Source organism: Entelurus aequoreus, linkage group LG03 (assembly GCF_033978785.1).
Source record: "Entelurus aequoreus isolate RoL-2023_Sb linkage group LG03, RoL_Eaeq_v1.1, whole genome shotgun sequence".
In the NCBI taxonomy this organism is placed as follows: Eukaryota; Metazoa; Chordata; class Actinopteri; order Syngnathiformes; family Syngnathidae; genus Entelurus; species Entelurus aequoreus.
Window position 1 is genome coordinate 39,611,847 of NC_084733.1, and position 22,946 is coordinate 39,634,792.

The 22,946-nt window shown below is 40.6% G+C and overlaps 1 protein-coding gene across 1 annotated transcript in view; it reads right to left on the reverse strand.

The window, feature by feature from the left end:
- eipr1 (EARP complex and GARP complex interacting protein 1) overlaps window positions 1–22,946 on the reverse strand; it is a 177,144-nt gene that overhangs the window by 79,099 nt on the left and 75,099 nt on the right. The window contains exon 5 of the mRNA XM_062041793.1: window positions 11,834–11,933. Within this exon, the coding sequence (XP_061897777.1) occupies window positions 11,834–11,933 (100 nt within the window). The remainder of the gene's footprint in view (window positions 1–11,833; window positions 11,934–22,946) is intronic.

Genomic DNA, 22,946 nt, shown 5'->3' on the forward strand with positions numbered 1-22,946 from the left:
AGCAGAAGGCTGTTCTTGATTGCAAAACCAACTCCGTGAAGATATGGTCCGCCCATGGAGTATCCTTTCCAAAAGAATGTATAACCCTCTCCTACTTCATTGAGTGAGCCTTCCTCGAGGAGTCGGGTCTCACTGAGTGCTGCCACATCCACATTGTAGCGCTTTAGCTAGCTGGCAACAAGTGCAGTTCTGCGCTGTGGTCTGTCCGGACTGGCATCCAGGAGTGTCCTTATGTTCCATGCTGCAATTCTAAATGGTATTATCTTTGTTTTTCGACCGCGTAATGGAATGTCCCGACAGGTGCGGTTTCCTGTCCGGGTACTGTGTTGAGTGGGCAATCTTTAGGCCACCTTTTCTAGGCCTTTCCCCAATTGGGGTGAGCAGTGCGGTCCCTAAATAGGGGCTGCTCAGACGCACAGGAGTCTGCCGGAAACAGCTGCCACTCAATCCCAGCTGCTAACGACCGTTGTCCTCTGCCGCTGACGTGCAGAGTTCCAGCTAAGAGCTTCCAGCTCATTCAAACCTGTCCCCGTTACTGGACGCTCCATCGCCGCCAGGCTTTTGAGGTCGGAGACTCAGTAAAGAAGATACCTGCGCAATGATGGTTTTTAGAGTGGCATGAGGGGTGCACTTTTCCCAACGCCACTGCCTTGATTGTAAGGAGATGGTTCCAGTGGGCAAAGGAGACCCTCGACGACCGGCATCTTCTTACAACTGCAGGAAGCTGCAGGAATCCAGGTTTTTGGAAAACCGCCTCAAAGCGTGCCGCCACAAGCTTGCTTTTCTGTTAGGGTGTGCTCCCTTAGCCTTCGTCCGCTTTTACAGCTATTGTGGTGCTTCTCACTGATACCGTCTTCTGCCTGCTCCACCGTTGAGGTCTTCGGAATCACTCTTAGTCTGGACTCTACCCTTCGACCTGTTCGGCTTGGGTAACCCTGCCAGGAGCACAAGACTCCAGCTGACATAGCTCTAGGGGTCATGGCGACGCGCAAAGTGCCCCACCACGATAAGGGGGTGATCCTATCGGGATACATACATACATACACACACATTCACATACACATACACACACATTCACATACATAAATATATATATATATATATATATATATATATATATATATATATATATATATATATATATATATATATATATATTGTCTCTATAACTTCAGAAACTTTCCTATATTCATTGTTCTTGGCTTCAACACCAACATGAGACGCTACTAGTGGTGAGGTTGGGGAAAGGCAAACTGAAGTTACAGAGACAAGTCTTTTTTACAATTTCGGGTCGCTGCACAGACACAGCTCTTACAGGGCAGAAGTGTAGCAAAAGTCAAGTGTAAAAATATAGCCAATCGGGGTTCCTGTTTCACATGAATCTGATTACAGACAGACACATTTTTGACGCAAACACAAATCTTCGACACAGATTGCTTTACACATACACACATCTGAACCAAGCCACACAACTCTTTCACGGCAAAAACGTAGCAAAAAGTCACGTGTAAAAAGGCACACACACACACACACATACACACACACACACACACACACATTGAAATACAGACACACACATTCGTTCACAAACACATGAATTGAATTGGACTACAGATGCACAGATTGCGATAACCTTTTGCAAATCATTTTGCTCCAATAATACTTCCATATTTGTTTGCTTGTTGCTGTCAAATGTACAGGGCACAGCTAGAATGTGTCATGAACATATATTATCACAATGTACAATTAAAAGCTCTATAGCCGGCAACGTTTATATAATTCATATTGTATATTGTCTATATTGCCTGACTATAGGGATAGGAATTGAAAAATAAAAATAAAACATTTTTGGTTAGGTGTGTAAAATAAAAAAATAAAAATAATTCTTATTGGTAAAGATTCTTAATCGATTAAAACAATTCAAAAATGTATTAAATAATAAATAAATACAAATAGATGTAATTCTTTTTTTTATTTCTTTTTAATCTGTCTTTTGCAGCCACTTAGGCAAATCAAATTGTTACTGTAGATGCCCATATTTGCTGAACAGGTTTACATTAGAAAAGAGAAGAGTGGGATACTTCTCTTGTTGCCTTATTTGTATTTGACAATGTTTGGGTAAAATCTGTTAAACAAAATCAGTTTTGTCATTAGAGCTGTTTATCTATTTTATGGAGGAATGAAGTTTGTCATAGAACTGGCAACCAATATTATTAAAAAGGTATTGATTTTGAATTGAGAATTGTTGAATCGATAATCTATTCTGAATCGAATCGTTAACCCCCAAGTATAGAAAAATACCAAATCGTGTGGTGCCCAAAGATTCACAGCGCTAGTTTCTTTTGATAACTGGCTCCCAGGATTTCCATTCCTGGGAATCATTTGACAGTTTTGGTTAATGATTTCTTTATCGATACCTGTGGGCCTGTATGACGGCACCATGTATGGCGCCGATCAGCAGCATAGACGTTCATGAGAAAGAAAGACAACAGGGCAACTTGCAATACTTACAAAGTGGATATTGCATAAAATTGAAAAAAAATGCTACCAGAAACATTAGCAGACACAGCATGTGATACATTTGAATGAATCACGCGTTTTCGGCTCGTTCCAAGACAGAAGTCTTGGAAGTCACGTCAGCTGCTGGTAATATAGCAGGTAACGAACAAATTAACACTGCCTATCATGTTAAAACATGCTGAATGTTTCTCATCCATCACATGACGAGACGGCCGCAGTTTGACTGGCCACCTTCCTACGAGGTATTCTTTACAGCTGGAGACACCGTGATAAAGTCCGAAATATTGCACATGCTACCTAAAAAAGCAAATACAGTATGCATAATTTTCTGCAAACTCATGGTTAATTTTCACAGTTGATTGAAAAATTGCAGTGTACACATTTTACTTGCTTGTATTTATTTGTCTTTGACTGACGTAGTTTTACTTACTTTTGAGTGCTCAGCATATATATATATATATATATATATATATATATATATATATATATATATATATATATATATATATATATATATATATATATATATATATATATATATATATTAATAATAATGTTCCTTTCTGTTTGAAAAAAATGTTAGACATTTTACTTTTAACATTTTTGTGTATTCATCATTTGTCACAGAATAATTTATGCTGTATTTTGTTTATTACTACAGTAGAATATCTATTTTATTCTAACTGATTATTATAGTTATTTTCAAAAACTAAATATTTTTTCTGGCACCCCGTCGATTCTGTGGTTCTTTTCTAAACTAAACAAAGATGATGCTAATCAACTTGTTTGCTATCTTTCTACCCAAATGCGAATCGATAAAGTGGAAAGTGAAAAGTGGAATTGGAGCCGTAAAAATCCTATCAATTCCCATCCCTATGTACAACCCTATGAAACAATAATGAAAATGTCTTATATTGACCGCAGTATAATTAGGTAAATATCTGATGTAATTCACACAAATACAGTCCCAAATATTTATTTCATACAACGTCAGTAATGAATATTCTTATTAAAGCACTTTGTGACTGTTGCAACTAAGGTCATAGATTTTAAACTAATCTTCCTTAAGGTATTTTTTTTTTTACCATTTATCCCGCAGCATTATAGGTTAAAATTGTATTTCATATTTAAAAAAGGGGATTATTAACTTGTATGACAATACTGCAATAGTTTTGACAACATTGGCCTAGTGGTTAGAGTGTCCGCCCTGAGATTGGTAGGTTGTGAGTTCAAACCCCGGCCGAGTCATACCAATGACTATAAAAATGGGACCCATTACCTCCCTGCTTGGCACTCAGCATCAAGGGTTGGAATTGGGGGTTAAATCACCAAAAATGATTCCTGGGTGCGGCCACTGCTGCTGCTCACAGCTCCCCTCACCTCCCAGGGGGTGATCAAGGGTGATAGGTCAAATGCAGAGAATAATTTTGCCACACCTAGTGTGTGTGACAATCATTGGTACTTTAACTTTAACTGTAAGATATTACTCATATTTCTCCATTTCAAGGGGACCAAACTTAAGGTTTGCTCACATATTTTGTTTCCTCTGCAGCTATAAGCAAATGTTTCATGCATCACAAACCCAATTTATGTGGGCAACAATAGCTCATTTACAACGACCTGGAATTCTAAACTGGATGGAGCTGGTCTGAATCCCACCACAGACAAACACAATTGTAACAAGTTATTGGAGAGATGGAAGCCTGGCTCTGTCTTGTCAAAATGCCCTTGAGCAAAGTTCCAAAACCCTTTGCTTGCATGTTGTGTGGTCTTGTTCAACAGAATATACACAGCACTGTGTAAATTTAACTTCCCCTTATGGGTTATACATGTTGGGCACAAGCTACAATAGAACTAAGTCATCAGTCAAATCATCATATTTGCTGTATGTTTTCATGAGACTTTGCAAGAGTGTGCGTGTGTCCATGTCTACATGTACAGTACTTGAGCCGATGCGAAGGACATGGTGTGTGGGAGTGCAGTGAGGCAGCAGTGATGGTCTCGCTCATTTCCACCACCAACTCTAACTGATGAGCCATGCACATGTACAGTCACTGAAACACATAAATCTTCCTTTGGATAATGCACATTTACATGTACGGTGATGATGCTCTCGTTTATATGCATACACACACTTGCCCAAGCACCCACATAGAAGACATACTAATCTAGACTATAAGGCCTTGTGAGCAAGCGAGAGACATAGTTTGAAATGAAAACATCTCCCAGTGACAGAGGGGGAATAGGAGAGAGAAGAAAGTGGGATGAGAGGAGGAGCAGGGAGGAAATAAGATATATTAGCATTCTCATCAGCAGGAGAGGAATTTGTTTTGACTGCCAAGTTTTTTCTTCTCTTTTTTCTATTCCTCCTCACCTAATCAAGCCCACTCTCTTCCCACATCCATACATCCCGCTCTGCCTTCCAGCCTACATCTTTCCAATCACGCTTGGCCATCCATTGCTCCTTCCATCTTCCTTTTCTCATTATACAGCCTCCCCCTATTACTTTCCACCTCTCCCGTTCTCCCTCAATTTAGGATTTAATACCTCTGCTGTCCAGTGTTAGTGTCAGAATATAGGATTAAGACCTCACATGCCCCTGTGGTCACACTCAACCTCACATTGGGGTCACTGTTTTTGCTAGGCACACATGGGGAAACACACACACACACACACACACACACACACACACACACACACACACACACACACACACACACACACACACACACACACACACACACACACACACACACACACACACACGCACACGCACACGCACACGCACACACACTCATACACATTTAATTTCAAAGCAGTCAACCAAGTATAACCTTCATAGGCACTGAAATATCTATGATTAGGAAAACAGAAAGTGTGAGTACATCAATTCTCCTTAAGTCAGAACCACTTAACTGTAAAAACACACTATGTTGACAAAAATATTATGACACACCACGAGTCAATTTGTTTTTGAGCTGAACAGGTGAATTCTAATTCTTCAGTTTACCAATATTTTTTTGTTTCCAACTTTAAAGGTTTTATAGATAAATAAAATAAATGATAAAAGGGTTATACTCGTATAGCGCTTTTCTACCTTCAAGGTACTCAAAGCGCTTTGACAGTATCTCCACATTCACCCATTCACACACTGATGGCGGGAGCAGCCATGCAAGGCGCTAACCAGCACCCATCAGGAGCAAGGGTGAAGTGTCTTGCTGAAGGACACAACGGACGTGACTAGGATGGTAGAAGGTGGGGATTGAACCCCAGTAACCAGCAACCCTCCGATTGCTGGCACGGCCACTCTACCAACTTCGCCACGCCGTCCGCATCTCGATGACCAAAATTACACTAACAAGTTCTCTTTAGATGATATCTAGACATATCTGCCTGTAACAGTGAGCAATACCCAGGTTGCGATGACTACTCTGCAGAACTGTTTGCATGATGTACTGTTTGCAGCTCGGTTTTTATTGGCCCGCGACACATTCTATAGACAAACTAAACAGGTCCCAAATTAAAACAAAAAACTATGAAAAATTAAACGGGACCTGAAAACCCAAATGGCAAACAAGCTGAGCGTCTTACTGTAAAAGGTCTTTGATGATTTCCGTGTGTCCTGTCATGATGAAAAAGTGTACACATTCCCTGTGAGACATGTTTTTGAGTGTTGACCGTATAATATCAATATTAGTAAATACACGCTTACTTTTGAGCACAGTTAACATAAATACAAATAAAATCATTATTAAAATAATCATGAATGATTTTATTGCTTTGTTATCTATAACACAAAGCTTAGATGTAGAAGTGTTTTTCAAATGTCAGCATATGTTTACCTACACTGTTTTGGTTTGAGTATTTTTTATTTTCAAAATGTATAAAAGTGGCCCTCGCATCCTTCAATTTTTCTCTATGTGGCCCTCGCTGGAAAATGTTTGGACACCTCTGATGTACAGGAATTGTTGGGTGCAAATTTTTTACTTAAACAAAAATAAAACTGAAATTGTCGTATTTGGTCAAACAAACCCGCTGCAAAGACATGACAGTGCTATTGGTCTTTCGTCCTAATATTGCCACAAATCAGTAAGGAGCCTTGGAGTCACTTTTGACAGCTTGCTTAAACTGGACAAACAAATTAGCTCTGTCATTAAATCTAGCTTCTTTAAGCTAAGACTCCCGGCAAAATTAAACAGTATCTTCCACAGGCTGACTTTGAAAGAGCTATCAATGCATTTGTGACGTCATGCCTGGATTACTGTAATTATTTGTATGTAGGCCTGGATCAAGGCTTTCTCCAGCGGCTGCAGCGCTTGCAGAACTCTGCTGCTCGTCTTTTAACTAAAACCAAACGACGTGAGCACATTACCCCTGTACTAGATTCCCTTCATTGGCTCCCGGTTACTTTTAGAGTTCATTTTAAAATGTTACTTATTGTTTTTTAAATGCCTACACCAAGAAGCCCCGCACTATCTTATTGAGCTACTGCAGCTTATTGTCCCAGCAGGACTTTGAGCTCTTCAGACCAGCTCCTCCTCGCTGTCCCAAAAACTAGAATAAAAAACAAGAGGAGATAGAGCCTTTTCAGTGGCAGGGCCCAGACTACGGATTATCTAATACAGGGGTGTCCAAAGTGTGGCCCAGGGGCCATTTGCGGCCCGCAGGTCATTTTTTAACGGCCCCACGGCACATTTTAAAAATACGATTGAAAAAAGTAAAAAACATTAAAAGTGGTATTTAAAGAGAAAACAGGTGAAATGTAACAAGAAAATGTAGCAATGTTTACTCTATTCACAAAAAGCTGCCATGTACGCTGTTTCTTTCTTTAAAAAATAATAATTAATCAAAATCAATGTCATTATGAATTATTGACCTATTCAAGGCTCCAATTACGTCACATTAAATATTTTGAGATATTTTTTGGGGAAAATGTTGCATATTTTGTGTTTGCTATGTACAAAAACGAGCTGTTTTTTTTTTTAAAAAGGGCCTAAAACGAACTAACAAAAGACATAAACAACCATAAAACTTATAATTGACAGATAGATCTGAAGTTGATCTTGAGATTATTGTGTTAAAAGTAAACAGTAAAAAAAACAAAATTATAATTTATTTTTTAACACTTTCATGAGTAGGACCCTTTTGGATCCCCTACAATTTTAGTGTGATTAGTTTTTAAGTGTCATTGCTCAAAAAATAATAATGCATTAAAATCAATGGTGTTATGAGTTGTTGTCCTTTTTAAGGCTCCAATTGTTATATAATCTCAAAAATCCCACTTAAAAGTTTTATTGGGTGAAAATATTGCATATTTTGTGTTTTTCTTTTAAAAACAGGGTTTTCTTTGACAAAAAGTACATACCATTTAAATCTTTCAAATTTTTTATATTGACAGACCTAATGTTGATCTAGAGATTTACTAACTTGAATAATAACACAAATAATAATACTGAATAATGACACATTGTTTATATTTTTTGGACCAAAACCCTTTGGGGTCCCCGGGATCAAGCCTGAGTGGAAGCCTACATGTATATTTTTTATACATATATTGTATTGGTTTTTAAAATAAAAAAATATGTAAATGGCCCCTGCTAGCTTTGATTTTTCAATATGCGGCCCTCCGTGGAAAAAGTCTGGACACCCCTTATCTAATAAGTCCTCCCCGTCTTTGAGCCCATTTAAATCTAGGCTAAAAACATATTTTTACTCCCTGGCACTAAAATCCAGTTAGACAGGATATCTTGGTTGTTTTTATTTCTTGGTTGTTTTTATTTCTTGTTTTATCCTTTTTATTTATTTATTAAATTTGAGTATTTTAGGTGATATATTCTGCGCTTCTATGAAGGTATATTATACTACTGTATTTTATTCATCCTTCCATTTTACACTGTAAATATGACACTATGTGCCTCTTTTCTTATGTCTGTACAGCACTTTGGCCAACTGGGGTTGTTTTTAAATGTGCTACATAAATAAATAAACTGAACTGAACTGAATGCATTTTCTGCTCCTGAAAATGAAGGATGCTGGCAGTTATTTCCCAAATTACCAATTATTTTTTGAGTAATCAGCAAATTACTAACTATACTTGGAACGCTCCCTTTCTATTACCAGACTCGATATGCCGACCCCTCTTAGTGTCATCTACAGAACTGGAGCCCATTTCCCAACATAGACAGTGTGGAGAAAGGCATGTAAAACCATCATTTTGATCATTTCATAGCGTGTTTTTGTCGCCAAGGTCCACGATTACTTTAAAACATATATGGTTAACATTATGAGAAAAAATAAATACATCATCGCCATTTTCTTGCACTTCCATAGACAACATATAATGTGTTTCCTCATCTTGACAATCATCTTGAGGAAGACATTAGCAGAAGAGGACACAAAATAAAATACCAGTCAGATAATTTTTTCCTTTTTTTTTTTTTTGACATGTTCTGACTTAGTTTCTCGATTTTTGGGATCACATTTGTCATGATCGGTCATGTCCTGTATTAGTTTTGTTATTTTTTTTCTTAGTTTATTGTGTGTTTATGTTGCCAGCACTCCTACGCCTCCTTCTTGCTGCTAGGAGTACCTGAGCTCACACACCTGCCTTAGTGTTCCCACCTGCGCGTGAGTGTCTATCCTTCCATTTTCTACCGCTTGTCCCTTTTGGAGTCGCGGGGGTGCTGGAGCTTATCCCAGCTGCATTCGGGAGGAAGGCGGAGTACACCCTGGACAAGTCTCCACCTCATCGCAGGGCCAACACAGATAGACAACATTCACACTCATATTCACACACTAGGGCCAATTTAGTGTTGCCAATCAACCTATCCCCAGGTGCATGTCTTTGGAGGTGGGAGGAAGCCGGAGTACCCGGAGGGAACCCATGCAGTCACGGGGAGAACATGCAAACTCCACACAGAAAGACCCTGAGCCCAGGATCAAACCCAGGACCTTCGTATTGTGAGGCACAAGCACTAACCCCTGTGCCACTGTGTTGCCTGGGCGTGAGCGTGACACGCTCAATTCGTACTCTTTGTTCCCAGTACTTTCTGCCAATCGTCCCCCACTTAGTGACATTAAATTAAAGGCTGCGGACAATTTGGACATTTCCAATGTTAAAGAACATAGTCAGCCTCTGCCCCCCAAGCCTCTAGCTCCACCCCCAAGGCTTCTAGCCTCTCCAACGGGTCTGACGCCGCCGCTTCCAGCCTCTCTAGCAGGTACTGTCATGACCGGTTCTTCCCGGTCATATCCTGTGTTAGTTTTGTTGTATATTTATGTTGCCAGCACTCCTACTCCTTCTTTGTTTACGTTCTTGTTGCTAGGAGTGCCTGGGCTCACACACCTGCCTTTATTTATGATTAGTGTTCCCACATGTTGTGGGCTAATGACTCCCATTATTTATACACGTCTCGCTAGTCAGTAGGCGCTGGTGCAATATTCGCTACACGTGACAGTTTACATTTGTTTCAGTTGTTTAGTTAATTCTATGCAAACTCTCGCTTGGCGCTCCACGCACGTGTTCCTGCGGCACACTGCCTTTGTTGATTCTTTGCTTCGAGAGTATTAATAAACTTTCCTCAACGGCACGCTGCTTCCTGCCATCTTTCCGTATCTTGAGAAACACAACTCTCGCAAACATGCGACTAGAATGCAACAGCATTTGACTATAATTTTTTTAATTTTTAAAAACTCTTCTTCTTTGAAGTCAAAATGATTAAAATGATTGCTGCAAATTACACTCCTCTCGTTTGGTCTGTCCAATTTTGTGTGAGTCAATTTGAATGGAGAGGTCCATACTGTCCTTGTATTTCATTTTGGAAATGTATGCAGGCTGTGATTTGTTTGCTTGTTGTTGTCTAATGTTTTAATCCCTGTTATGTTGGTATTCTTATTATTATTGATACTGTATTATCCATTTGTGTTTGAACTTTTTCTTTGTTTGTTTGTGTGTCTTCTTCATTGCTCCGTGGAGTGTTGCGAAGCTGGGATTGGTTTGGAATTGTATTATTATGTATACTTTTTTTTATTGTATTATTTTGTTTGATTGAATTTACCGGTCGATCCTATGGTTATGAGCTTTGGGTTATGACCGAAAGAACAAAATCATTGGTACAAGTGGCTGAAATTAGTTTCCTATGTCGGGTGGCGGGGCTCTCCCTTAGAGATAGGGTGAGAAGCTCTGTCATCCGGGAGGAGCTCAGAGTAAAGCTGCTGCTCCTCCACATCGGGAGGAGCCAGATGAGGTGGTTCAGGAATCTGGTCAGAATGACCCCTGAACGCCTCCCTGGGAGGTGTTTAGTGCGCGTCTGAATGGTAAGAGACCACAGGGAAGACCCAGGACACGGTGGAGAGACTATGTCCCCCAGCTGGTCTGGGAACGCCTCGGGATCCCCCGGGTAGAGCTGGACGAAGTGGCTGGGAGAGGGAAGTCTGGGCTTCTCTGCTTAGGCTGCTGCCCCTGCGACCCGACTTCGCATAAGCGGATGAAGATGGATGGATGAATTAAGATTGTAAAAAAAATAGAGAAAAAAAAAATGCATGCAGGCTGACCGCTTCTTTAGTTGTATTGCTACAACCTGCAACAATGCATCAGTCTGGCATATTAAATTATGCGCGGATATATCGAGATTCAGGATTATGATGCTACCAAAACACATAGTATGCAATATTAAATGGTCTACAGTCTTCTGTAAGTGACGTCAGCAGGCAAATGCAGGTCCCCCATGTTTTGGAGCTAAAAGTGGGCGTTCCAAAATGTGCTAAAACTCGGAAGAAAACAAGTATAAAATCATTATAGCGTCTACAAAAATATGTGCCAATGTTGTCAGCATTAGAGGAGCAGTTTGGGAAAACCATTTTTTTATGTTTCAAATTCCATAAAGACGTAGTTGGACAATTTTGGTAGAGAAGGACATGACTGTCCCATGCATACATCTGATTTCATACCAGGGTGCACAATGCCAACACGATAGCTTATCACACAAATGTAATAAACCTTTTCGAAATGACGTGGTGGATGAAGAATTTGGAATTACTTATTGATTAACTAATTGATTAATGTGTATGTTATAGGACTTGTGATTACAGTGTGGTTGCAGCTTAGTGGGTTGTGTATGAGAGAGTGGGAGAGACAGAATGATTAGTGGACACTCTGTTGTTGTCACAGGGGTAGAGGACGTGTGCGTCTGATAACGCCAAGACGATATGGTGGTTATCAAATAATGAGTTCACTATTGAAAGATACGGTGTGTGTTCAACAGTGCTGTAGAGTATAAGTATGTGTGTGTTTGTGCGCATGTGTGTGTCTTACTGTGGCCTGTGTAGAGCTCTCACTCAGGTCCCAGAGTAGTACATGGCTATCAGCCAATGAAATCACACGCTTGCCATCCCCCATTGGCTCCCACAGCACGCTGTGAATTCACAAGGACACATAAAAACAACACTAAGTAGCTATCAACTACAATCCTAATATTGGTTAAGCATAAAGACAGAGATTAAACAACAAATTATGATTTCTTTAATATCAACACAATTTTAAAATAAGTTTGCAGGTATTCAAGCACCATCAGTTATTGAAATCAGACGTTTACTCTCAACATATTTTTCATAAAGTACACCTGTACAATATAATGACATGTATTCAAAATATGAGTGGTTTCAAAAAAGTATGCCTTTGTCAGCATAAACTGATAATATACAGATGTTGGAATATAACCAACAACACATATTTGAAATTCTCTCTGCATTCTAATACACAGCTGGATACAAGCACAATTAGGAGTGAAGTTACTCCACCTAGTGGGGAAGTTGATGAAACAATGTGCTAAAATTGTTAACAGTGAGAATGAGATACTGTTCTTGGCCTTGGTTGACATCTCAAGCAGTGTCAGAAACACCCACAGTGTGGGCATGTTTTATAGCTGTGACTAGTTTATACTACTGCTGCAGCATATACGCACGCACACACGCCATATGTTCAACTACAACAAAGGCATCAGCACCCCGTCAAAAATAATGTGTCCGCCATTTGCCTATTCAGTTGATACTTAAAGAATACACTCAAGTGGCCTTGAACTGAAGAAGGGAGTACAAGCATGAATAAATGCATGCATGTGACATTGAGCAGTAGACATAATCAAGGCATACAGTGCATCCAGAAAGTATTGACATTCACTTTTTCCATTTTGTTATTTTACAGCCTTATTCTAAAATGGACTAAATTGATTTTGTCCTCAAAATTCTACAGACAATACCCCATAAGGACAATGTATTTATTTGTTTTGCAAATGTCTTTATTTTTTTAATATATATATATATATATATATATATATATATATATATATATATATATATATATATATATATATATATATATATATATATATATATATATTTCTTCCTTGTCCTGTCCAGCAACTCAGGCAAATCATATTGTTGATGTAAATGCCCATATTTGCTATACAGATTTACTTTACAAAAGAGAAGTGTGGGATACCTCTCTTGTTGCCTTTTTTGTATTTGACTTTATTAACATTTATTTATATTGGTTGGCACAGCCGAATCAGAGCAGGAGATAGAAAGGGAAACAATGAAAGACAGAGGGTAAAATTGCAGGGACTAGAGAGGGATAAGACAGAGATACAACAAAAACAACAATAACAGAACAACATCAGCAAATATGATATGTACAATTATGATACAAAAAGTGATAGCAAAGAAGCAGTTAGTGAAGTAAATATTAAAGGCCTACTGAAACCCACTACTACCGACCACGCAGTCTGAGAGTTTATATATCAATGATGAAATCTTAACATTGCAACACATGCCAATACGGCCGGGTTAACTTATAAAGTGCAATTTTAAATTTCCCGGGGAACTTTCGGTTGAAAACGTCTATGTATGATGACGTTTGCGCGTGACGTCAATGGTTGAAACGGAAGTATTCGGACACATTGTATCACAATACAAACAGCTTTGTTTTCATCGCAAAATTCCACAGTATTCTGGACATCTGTGTTGGTGAATCTTTTGCAATTTGTTTAATGAACAATGGAGACTGCAAAGAAGAAAGCTGTAGGTGGGATCGGTGTATTAGCGGCTGGCTGCAGCAACACAACCAGGAGGCTTTGAGTTGGATAGCAGACGCGCTATCCGACGCTAGCCGCCGACCGCATCGATGATCGGGTGAAGTCCTTCGTCACGCCGTCGATCGCTCGAACGCAGGTGAGCACGGGTGTTGATGAGCAGATGAGGGCTGGCGTAGGTGGAGCGCTAATGTTTTTATCATAGCTCTGACGAGGTCCCGTAGCTAAGTTAGCTTCAATGGCGTCGTTAGCAACAGCATTGCTAGGCTTCAACAGGCGGCACAGCATTAACCGTGTAGTTACAGGTTCAGTGTTTGGTTCGGTGTCTCCTGATAGTAGTATTGTTGATTTTCTGTCTATCCTTCGAGTCAGGGGCTTATTTCTTTTGATTCTATCTGCATTTAAGCACAATGCTATCACGTTAGCTCCGTAGCTAAAGTGTTTCACCGATGTATTGTCGTGGAGATAAAAGTCACTGTAAATGTCCATTTCGCGTTCTCGACTCTCATTTTCAAGAGGATATAGTATCCGAGGTGGTTTAAAATACAAATCCGTGATCCACAATAGAAAAAGGAGAAGGTGTGGAATCCAATGAGCCCTTTTACCTAAGTTACGGTCAGAGCGAAAAAAGATACGTCCTGCACTGCACTCTAGTCCTTCACTCTCACGATCCTCATCCACGAATCTTTCATCCTCGCTCAAATTAATGGGGTAATCGTCGCTTTCTCGGTCCGAATCACTCTCGCTGCTGGTGTAAACAATGGGGAAATGTGAGGAGCCCTTCAACCTGCGACGTCACGCTACTTCCGGTACAGGCAAGGCTTTTTTTATCAGCGACCAAAAGTTGCGAACTTTATCGTCGATGTTCTCTACTAAATCCTTTCAGCAAAAATATGGCAATATCGCGAAATGATCAAGTATGACACATAGAATGGATCTGCTATCCCCGTTTAAATAAAAAAAAATCATTTCAGTAGGCCTTTAATAACACAGAAATGACAATGAACATTATTGCACTACAAATGTAGCGATAAAAATACCAATAGAAATAGCACTATTGATAATGAATAATAACAATAATTACATCTATTACCAACAATACAATTGTTTCAAATGCAACAATACATATATGTAATGATAACTTGAATTAAAAAAGAAAGCAGATACATGGAGGGGAAGAAAGAGAAGAAAACTGTATTAACCTTGTAGCCTGTTATAGAAACAATAGGTTACGCTTTGTCAGTGTGCCGTGTTTTACCCAATTTCCCGCAGGGGAACAACATAATATATGTTTGATGAAACGTGATTATATGCATGACTGCATGTATGCATATGTGCTTGTATAATAAACAGTATGTATATATGTATGTTTGTACAGTGAATGTGCGTGTGGATGGATGTACCGTGAGTATGTATGTATTAGTGTTGTCCCGATACCAATATTTTGGTACTGGTACCAAAATTATTTTGATACTTTCCGGTACTTTTCTAAATAAAGCGGACCACAAAAAATTGCATTATTGGCTTTATTTTAACAAAAAATCTTACGGTACATTAATCATATGTTTCTTATTGCAAGTTTGTCCTTAAATAAAATAGTGAACATACAAGACAACTTGTCTTTTAGTAGTAAGTAAGCAAACAAAGGCTCCTAATTAGTCTGCTGACGTATGCATTAACATATTGTGTCATTTTCCATTCTATTATTTTATAAAAAATATTAAGGACAAGTGGTAGAAAATGAATTATTAATCTACTTGTTCATTTAATGTTATTATCCGGTTATTTTTTCTTTTAACATGTTCTATCTACACTTCTGTTAAAATGTAATAATCACTTATTCTTCTGTTGTTTGATACTTTACATTAGTTTTGGATGATACCACAAATTTGGGTATTAATCCGATACTAAGTCGTTACAGGATCATACATTGGTCATATACAAAGTCGTCATGTGTCCAGGGTGTGTAATGAAACATGTTTAGCTAATCCTCGTCCTGCAAGGATGATACTTGTAAGAAACGTACTTTATTTGTCGCCATGGAGGCAAGGATTAGTGATTTAGAAGTCACTAAAAGACTGCCGACTGGGGCTGGATGTTATCCGCTAGCTAGCTAGCCATGTCTTAAAGCACCTCTTCCTGAGGGCGTTTCAGTGTTATAACTTCACCTTTATCATTAGTTTTTAAGGCAAAATGCGTCTGTTCTCCCTTTTCTGTCTACACACTGTGTCTGCTTGTAAGTACTCCATGATTGTGCACTGCGGAACATGCTCCTCTGCTCGTAAACCAGCAATGACACGACGTGACGACGACAGGCGCGCGGGGGCGTGGTGGCGGACCGGTACTTTTCAGAGGCGGTATGGTACCGAATATGATTCATTAGTATCGCGATACTATACTAATACAGGTATACCGTACAACCATAGTATGTATGTATTAACTGTATTTGTATATGTATGTGGGAGCGTAGGTACCTTTGTATGTGGGCAAGTACAAATGTGTGCTCGTATGTATGTATTAATGAATGAATATACATATCTGTGTAGATATGTATGAATAATTGTTTGTATGGGAGTATGTATGTGAATTTCTATATAGAATACATTTGTCTCCCAGTGTGTGCGGGAGCCAAACCCAAAACAGCAGGTGCGGTGCCCAAGGAACGAGGGACCACCGGCCCCACGCAGGCAGGCCGGCCAGTGACAGGAACCCGTCCGGCAAGCCCAGCAGCAGGCCATAGATCAGGGGTCTCAAACTCAATTTACCTGGGGGCCACTGGATGCAGAAACTGGGTGAGGCTGGGCCGCAAGAAAAGATTTCGTAAAACAAATCTAACATGCACTTTTTAATGGGGGGTGGCTCGCCGTGGAGTTTACAGTTACGATAGCACATTTAGCCCCGAACGGGCTCACATCACCACGAACGTGTTACACGTTTGATTCGCCCAGCGACTCTCTGTCGGAGTATCAGCGCTGGGGTCCAGTGCACCACACTTTTGTATTGTCGCTCGCTCCTTCGGCGGAGTGCTCGTCTCCCTCACCCGGACTGTTTACAACGGGGGCGGGAGCGAGCAGGCGGGCGAGCGAGGGAGGCAGGGAGGGAGGGAGAAAGAGCGTGTGCGGGTGTCGTGGAAAAGCAGCAAAATGTTTCTCTGCTTGCATCGTAAATGCATACTTGCCAACCTTGAGACCTCTGAATTCGGGAGATGGGGGGGGGGGGGGTTGGGAGGAGGCGGGGTTGGGGGTAGCGGGGGTGTTTTTGTAGCCCGGAAGAGTTAGGACTGCAAAGGATTCTGGGTATTTGTTCTGTTGTGTTTATGTTGTGTTTAGGTGCGGATGTTCTCCCGAAATGTGTTTCTCATTCTTGTTTGGTGTGGGTTCACAGTGTGGCGCATATTTGTAACAGTGTTAAAAAATAAAAATAAAAAATATGACCACCCTCAGTGTGACATGTATGGCTGTTCCTCAAGTATGTCTTGCAATAACTTGCGTGTGTCTGCAGAAGCCTCATAGAACATGTGTCTGGGCTGGCACACTGTTAGTATGGAGAATAAGATCATGCGGTGACACTTCCTAGAGGACACTTAAGGCAGTGCCATCTCGACACACCGTGATTGGTAGATTCCTTCAGCTCAGCACACAACGCTGTCAAGCGCCATTCATATAAAACTTGCGGGCCGCACTGACATTAAACTTTCATATTAAGGTGGGGGCCGCAAAATAACGTCTCGCGGGGCGCAATTGGCCCGCGGGCCGCATGTTTGAGACCCCTGATATATCTTTTGTATATATACATATATATACATATATACTGTATATATATATATATATATATATATATATATATATATATATATATATATATATATATATATATATATATATATATATATATATATATATATATATATATATATACACACACACCCATATAAACATACACACAAATGCATACATACACATATACATACCTACATCCATCCATACATACACATATATATATATATATATACACAAACCCCGTTTCCATATGAGTTGGGAAATTGTGTTAGATGTAAATATAAACGGAATACAATGATTTGCAAATAATTTTCAACCCATATTCAGTTAAATATGCTACAAAGACAACATATTTAATGTTCAAACTGATACACTTTTTTTTTTGTGCAAATAATCATTAACTTTAGAATTTGATGCCAGCAACACGTGACAAAGAAGTTGGGAAAGGTGACAATAAATACTGACAAAGTTGAGGAATGCTCATCAAACACTTATTTGGAACATCCTACAGGTGAACAGGCAAATTGAGAACAGGTGGGTGCCATGATTGGGTATAAAAGCAGATTCCATGAAATGCTCAGTCATTCACAAACAAGGATGGGGCGAGGGTCACCACTTTGTCAACAAATATGTGAGCAAATTGTTGAACAGTTTAAGAAAAACCTTTCTCAACCAGCTATTGCAAGGAATTTAGGGATTTCACCATCTACGGTCCGTAATATCACCAAAGGGTTCAGAGAATCACTGCACGTAAGCAGCTAAGCCAGTGACCTTCGATCCCTCAGGCTGTACTGCATCAACAAGCGACATCAGTGTGTAAAGGATATCACCACATGGGCTCAGGAACACTTCAGAAACCCACTGTCAGTAACTATAGTTGGTCGCTACATCTGTAAGTGCAAGTTAAAACTCTCCTATGCAAGGCATAGGAGAGTCATACCCAGAAAGTGTCCTGGGTATGACGTTAAACTACATCCAGGCATGAGATGGGAGGTTGTGTGTGGGGTTAGTGAGTCCCAACTAACGTCTATAAAATGCACACAAAGAACCGTTTGCACCTTCTCTTGTGACTGGCGGGCGGTCAGCGCCATAAAGCTGAGCGGGTCCCTGGGTAATTGGGGCGCGGACAACCAACAGGACAGACTAAGTTCAACAGCCCAGTAAGGCAATTAGTCTAGGAGAAGGATCTCTGATATAAAATACCCCTTCCAACCCGCACCAAGCCAGCGTGGAAGGTGTAGGCTAATAACCAGCATGAAGAGTACGCCAAGAGATCGTTCACTATGGCAGAAACATGCTGAGGCTTTCGTCCAGCAGTGGACTGACAACGGCTGATGATGATGATGCAAGGCGAAAACCGATTATCAACAACACCTAGAAACGCCGTCGGCTTTGCTGGGCCTGAGCTCATCTAAGATGGACTGATACAAAGTGGAAAAGTGTTCTGTGGTCTGACGAGTCCACATTTCAAATTGTTTTTGGAAACTGTGGACGTCGTGTCCTCCGGACCAAAGAGGAAAAGAACCATCCGGATTGTTATAGGCACAAAGTTGAAAAGCCAGCATCTGTGATGGTATGGGGGTGTATTAGTGCCCAAGACATGGGTAACTTACACATCTGTGAAGGCGCCATTAATGTTGAAAGGTACATACAGGTTTTGGAGCAACATATGTTGCCATCCAAGCAACGTTACCATGGACGCCCCTGCTTATTTCAGCAAGACAATGCCAAGCCACGTGTTAAATCAACGTGGCTTCATAGTAAAAGAGTGCGGGTACTAGACTGGCCTGCCTGTAGTCCAGACCTGTCTCCCATTGAAAATGTGTGGCGCATTTTGAAGCCTAAAATACCACAACGGAGACCCCGGGACTGTTGAACAACTTAAGCTGTACATCAAGCAAGAATGGTAAAGAATTACACCTGAGAAGCTTAAAAAATGTGTCTCCTCAGTTCCCAAACGTTTACTGAGTGCTGTTAAAAGGAAAGGCCATGTTACACAGTGGTGAACATGCCCTTTCCCAACTACTTTGGCACGTGTTGCAGCCATGAAATTCTAAGTTAATTATTATTTGCAAAAAAAAGTACATCTTGTCAAATATCTTGTCTTTGTAGTGCATTCAACTGAATATGGGTTGAAAAGGATTTGCAAATCATTGTATTCCGTTTATATTTACATCTAACAATTTCCCAACTCATATGGAAACGGGGTTTATATATATACATACATATATATACATACATACATACATACATACATACATACATACATACATACATACATATATATACACTACCGTTCAAAAGTTTGGGGTCACATTGAAATGTCCTTATTTTTGAAGGAAAAGCACTGTACTTTTCAATGAAGATAACTTTAAACTAGTCTTAACTTTAAAGAAATACACTCTACACATTGCTAATGTGGTAAATGACTATTCTAGCCGCAAATGTCTGGTTTTTGGTGCAATATCTACATATGTGTATAGAGGCCCATTTCCAGCAACTATCACTCCAGTGTTCTAATGGTACAATGTGTTTGCTCATTGGCTCAGAAGGCTAATTGATGATTAGAAAACCCTTGTGCAATCATGTTCACACATCTGAAAACAGTTTAGCTCGTTACAGAAGCTACAAAACTGACCTTCCTTTGAGCAGATTGAGTTTCTGGAGCATCACATTTGTGGGGTCAATTAAACGCTCAAAATGGCCAGAAAAAGAGAACTTTCATCTGAAACTCGACAGTCTATTCTTGTTCTTAGAAATGAAGGCTATTCCACAAAATTGTTTGGGTGACCCCAAACTTTTGAACGGTAGTGTATATATATATATATATATATATATATATATATATATATATATATATATATATATACACAAACAAATCCAAACACAGGCCGGCGGGGCAGCGATCAAGCCATCCCCCCCAGCCCCAAAACAGGTCCGGCCGCGAACCGCCTTTCCTCCTAGGGACAACCCCTGACAAACCCGCACCCACTGGGCGTGAAGGACGGCGCGGCAGAGCACGAGGGCAGGCCCGGATCGACACCCGACAAGCCAACCAAGACGACAACAAATGAGAACAAACACGGCACATTCACCAGCCTCAACAACCACTACATGAACGCACTGCCACAAACAACAACATCGGCGACCCCCACGCACCGGACCCAGCAGCCATGGGCGCCCACACCACAACGATTCCCGGGCGCGGCGCCGCTGCTGCCCACTGCTCCCCACTGCTCCCCAAGGGGATGGGTCAAATGCAGAGGACAAATTTCACCACATCTAGTGTGTGTGTGACAATCATTGGTACTTTAATCTTTAATCTTAAACAAACGGTAGCAGAAACAACTGCTGCAATACATCTGACAACCAGTACCACTCGATCAAATCAAAGTGACCAAAAAACCGCGACCGACAACCACATGCCAACAGGACCATGGAGACCAGCCAGCATGCAAACAAGAGACATCAACACTTCCCCAAACTAAAAGACTCCCCAATCCAAACCCGCACAAACACACCACCGCTCAAAAAACCGAGACACAGCACGCACACCAAACAATAGGGCTGCTCTGCCTCTGCATCAAGCCACCGACACAGACCCCACAGCACAAGACCGGAACAGATGGGAACAGACCCCGCCCAACAGGAAGTGAAACCCACGCGACGCCACACAAACCGGAAGTGAAGACATCTGACCACCCAATCCACCTCCATAAATAAATAATATTACATTTTTTTAAATTAAAAATCTCACACTCTCAGCTAGGGCTGGGCGATATGACTAAAAAATGTATCACGATATAAGTGTTTCACATCAGTCGATATCGATAATTATTGATAAAAAAAAACAACAACCTATTCTAAATAAAGACCAGGAGAAAAAAGGCTGAATTTAAATACTTTTATTTTAAATATAACCTTTAACCTTTAGAACGAGGTCAGCATTATGAAAAACAGTCAAATAAATGAAAATACTGGTCGATGTGCAAATATTGACATTAAATAAATGCTTAATCCAACAAAATGTGCAAAGTATTGTAATTAAGAAATTAGTAGTGTACAACTCAGGCTTTAAAGCCATATTGGTAACAATAGATGCAAATAAATAACAGTCACATTAAGCAAGCAGAAACAAACATGTCTCACAGAATATTGTAAACATCGGAATAAACTTGCGTCTGAACATCTGTGACAAAACAAACCTGTTACCCTCTTCAGTCATTTATGGAAAAATCAAACCAACTTCAGTATCTCCTTTTCCACGGATTCCCTGCACATTGTGTAAAGCTTAGGAATAGCTGTCTTGGAAAAGTGCTTTCGGCCAGGTAGAACATAACGGGGGTCGAGCACGTGTATGAGATTCTTGTACCCAGACTTCTCAACTATGCTGAGCGGTAGCATGTCCTTCGCTAATTGATACCTCACTGCATCCGTTATTTCTTTATAACATTTAGAATTTTTGTCGTATGGCACTGCTGCCGAGTAATACTGTCTGCGGCAACAACAGACCACCATCGAGACGATGGTGGTCTGTTGTTGCCGCTCCGGTGCTGTTCCACTTGCACCGGCTGATGTAGATGGTTGTGGCTGTTTGATACTGCTGTACTCCAGCGGATGAGAGCGGCTCAGGTGGTAAAATAAGTTTGTCGTGTTCCCAGACTTGGTCGGGACGACGACCTTGCAAAGTTTGCAGACAGTATTACTCTGATTCGTATCGGATTTAAAAAAATCCAAAATACTGCCAAACTGGTGACGTGATGTTTCCTTTTTTATTTACAATTTCCTGTTGTGCTGCCGCACTCATATTCCCGTTTCGTTTCACTCCTCGTTGTCAGCTAGCCGTTGTTGCTTTTTTATTTATTTTTTTCCTGTTAGCATTTCCCAGAATGCCTTGCGGTTTAGGCTCGGCCATAATAGGTCGAGAGGCCAAAGCCCTTCCTCTGCCTACACCCCCCAGAATGCCGTGCAGTTCCGGCTCCGCCTTTCTTCCTATTTTTTTCTAAAAGAACTCAGTGAAATTATCGAACGTTCTATCGACCCCATTTTCTATTGATATTGATCACATGTCTATCGCGATATATATTGTTATTGTTTTATCGCCCAGCCCTACCCTCAGCGAGGTCTCTGCACGAGAATGGCAGGCCACCATACAGCAGTCCATGGAGCATGCGTCGGCCGAGGAGGCAACGAGGGGCAGGCCGCACCCCAGAGCCCCAACCCGCCCATGCATGTGATGTGGGAGTGTATAAGGCCCCCAGAGTGTCTACTGTGTAGTTAAAATTAGGAGGTCAGCCATTACAGCCGACCTCCAGTCCCTATCTATGTGTACTGTAGCATGGTAATATGATTAAAATTGGGGGACATCAAGGACATGGTGGGTCCCTACCACGCCGAACACTAAGTGTCTAACATGCATTTAAAATTGAGGGATGGACGGACAGGGGACAATTCATGAGGACTGGAGCCCCATAGAGGCATCCTCATCCCCCCCGCCATGCCTCCATGCAGAACAATCCCTCGGAGTCCTATATACAGGTATGTGTGTGTGTGTGTCTGT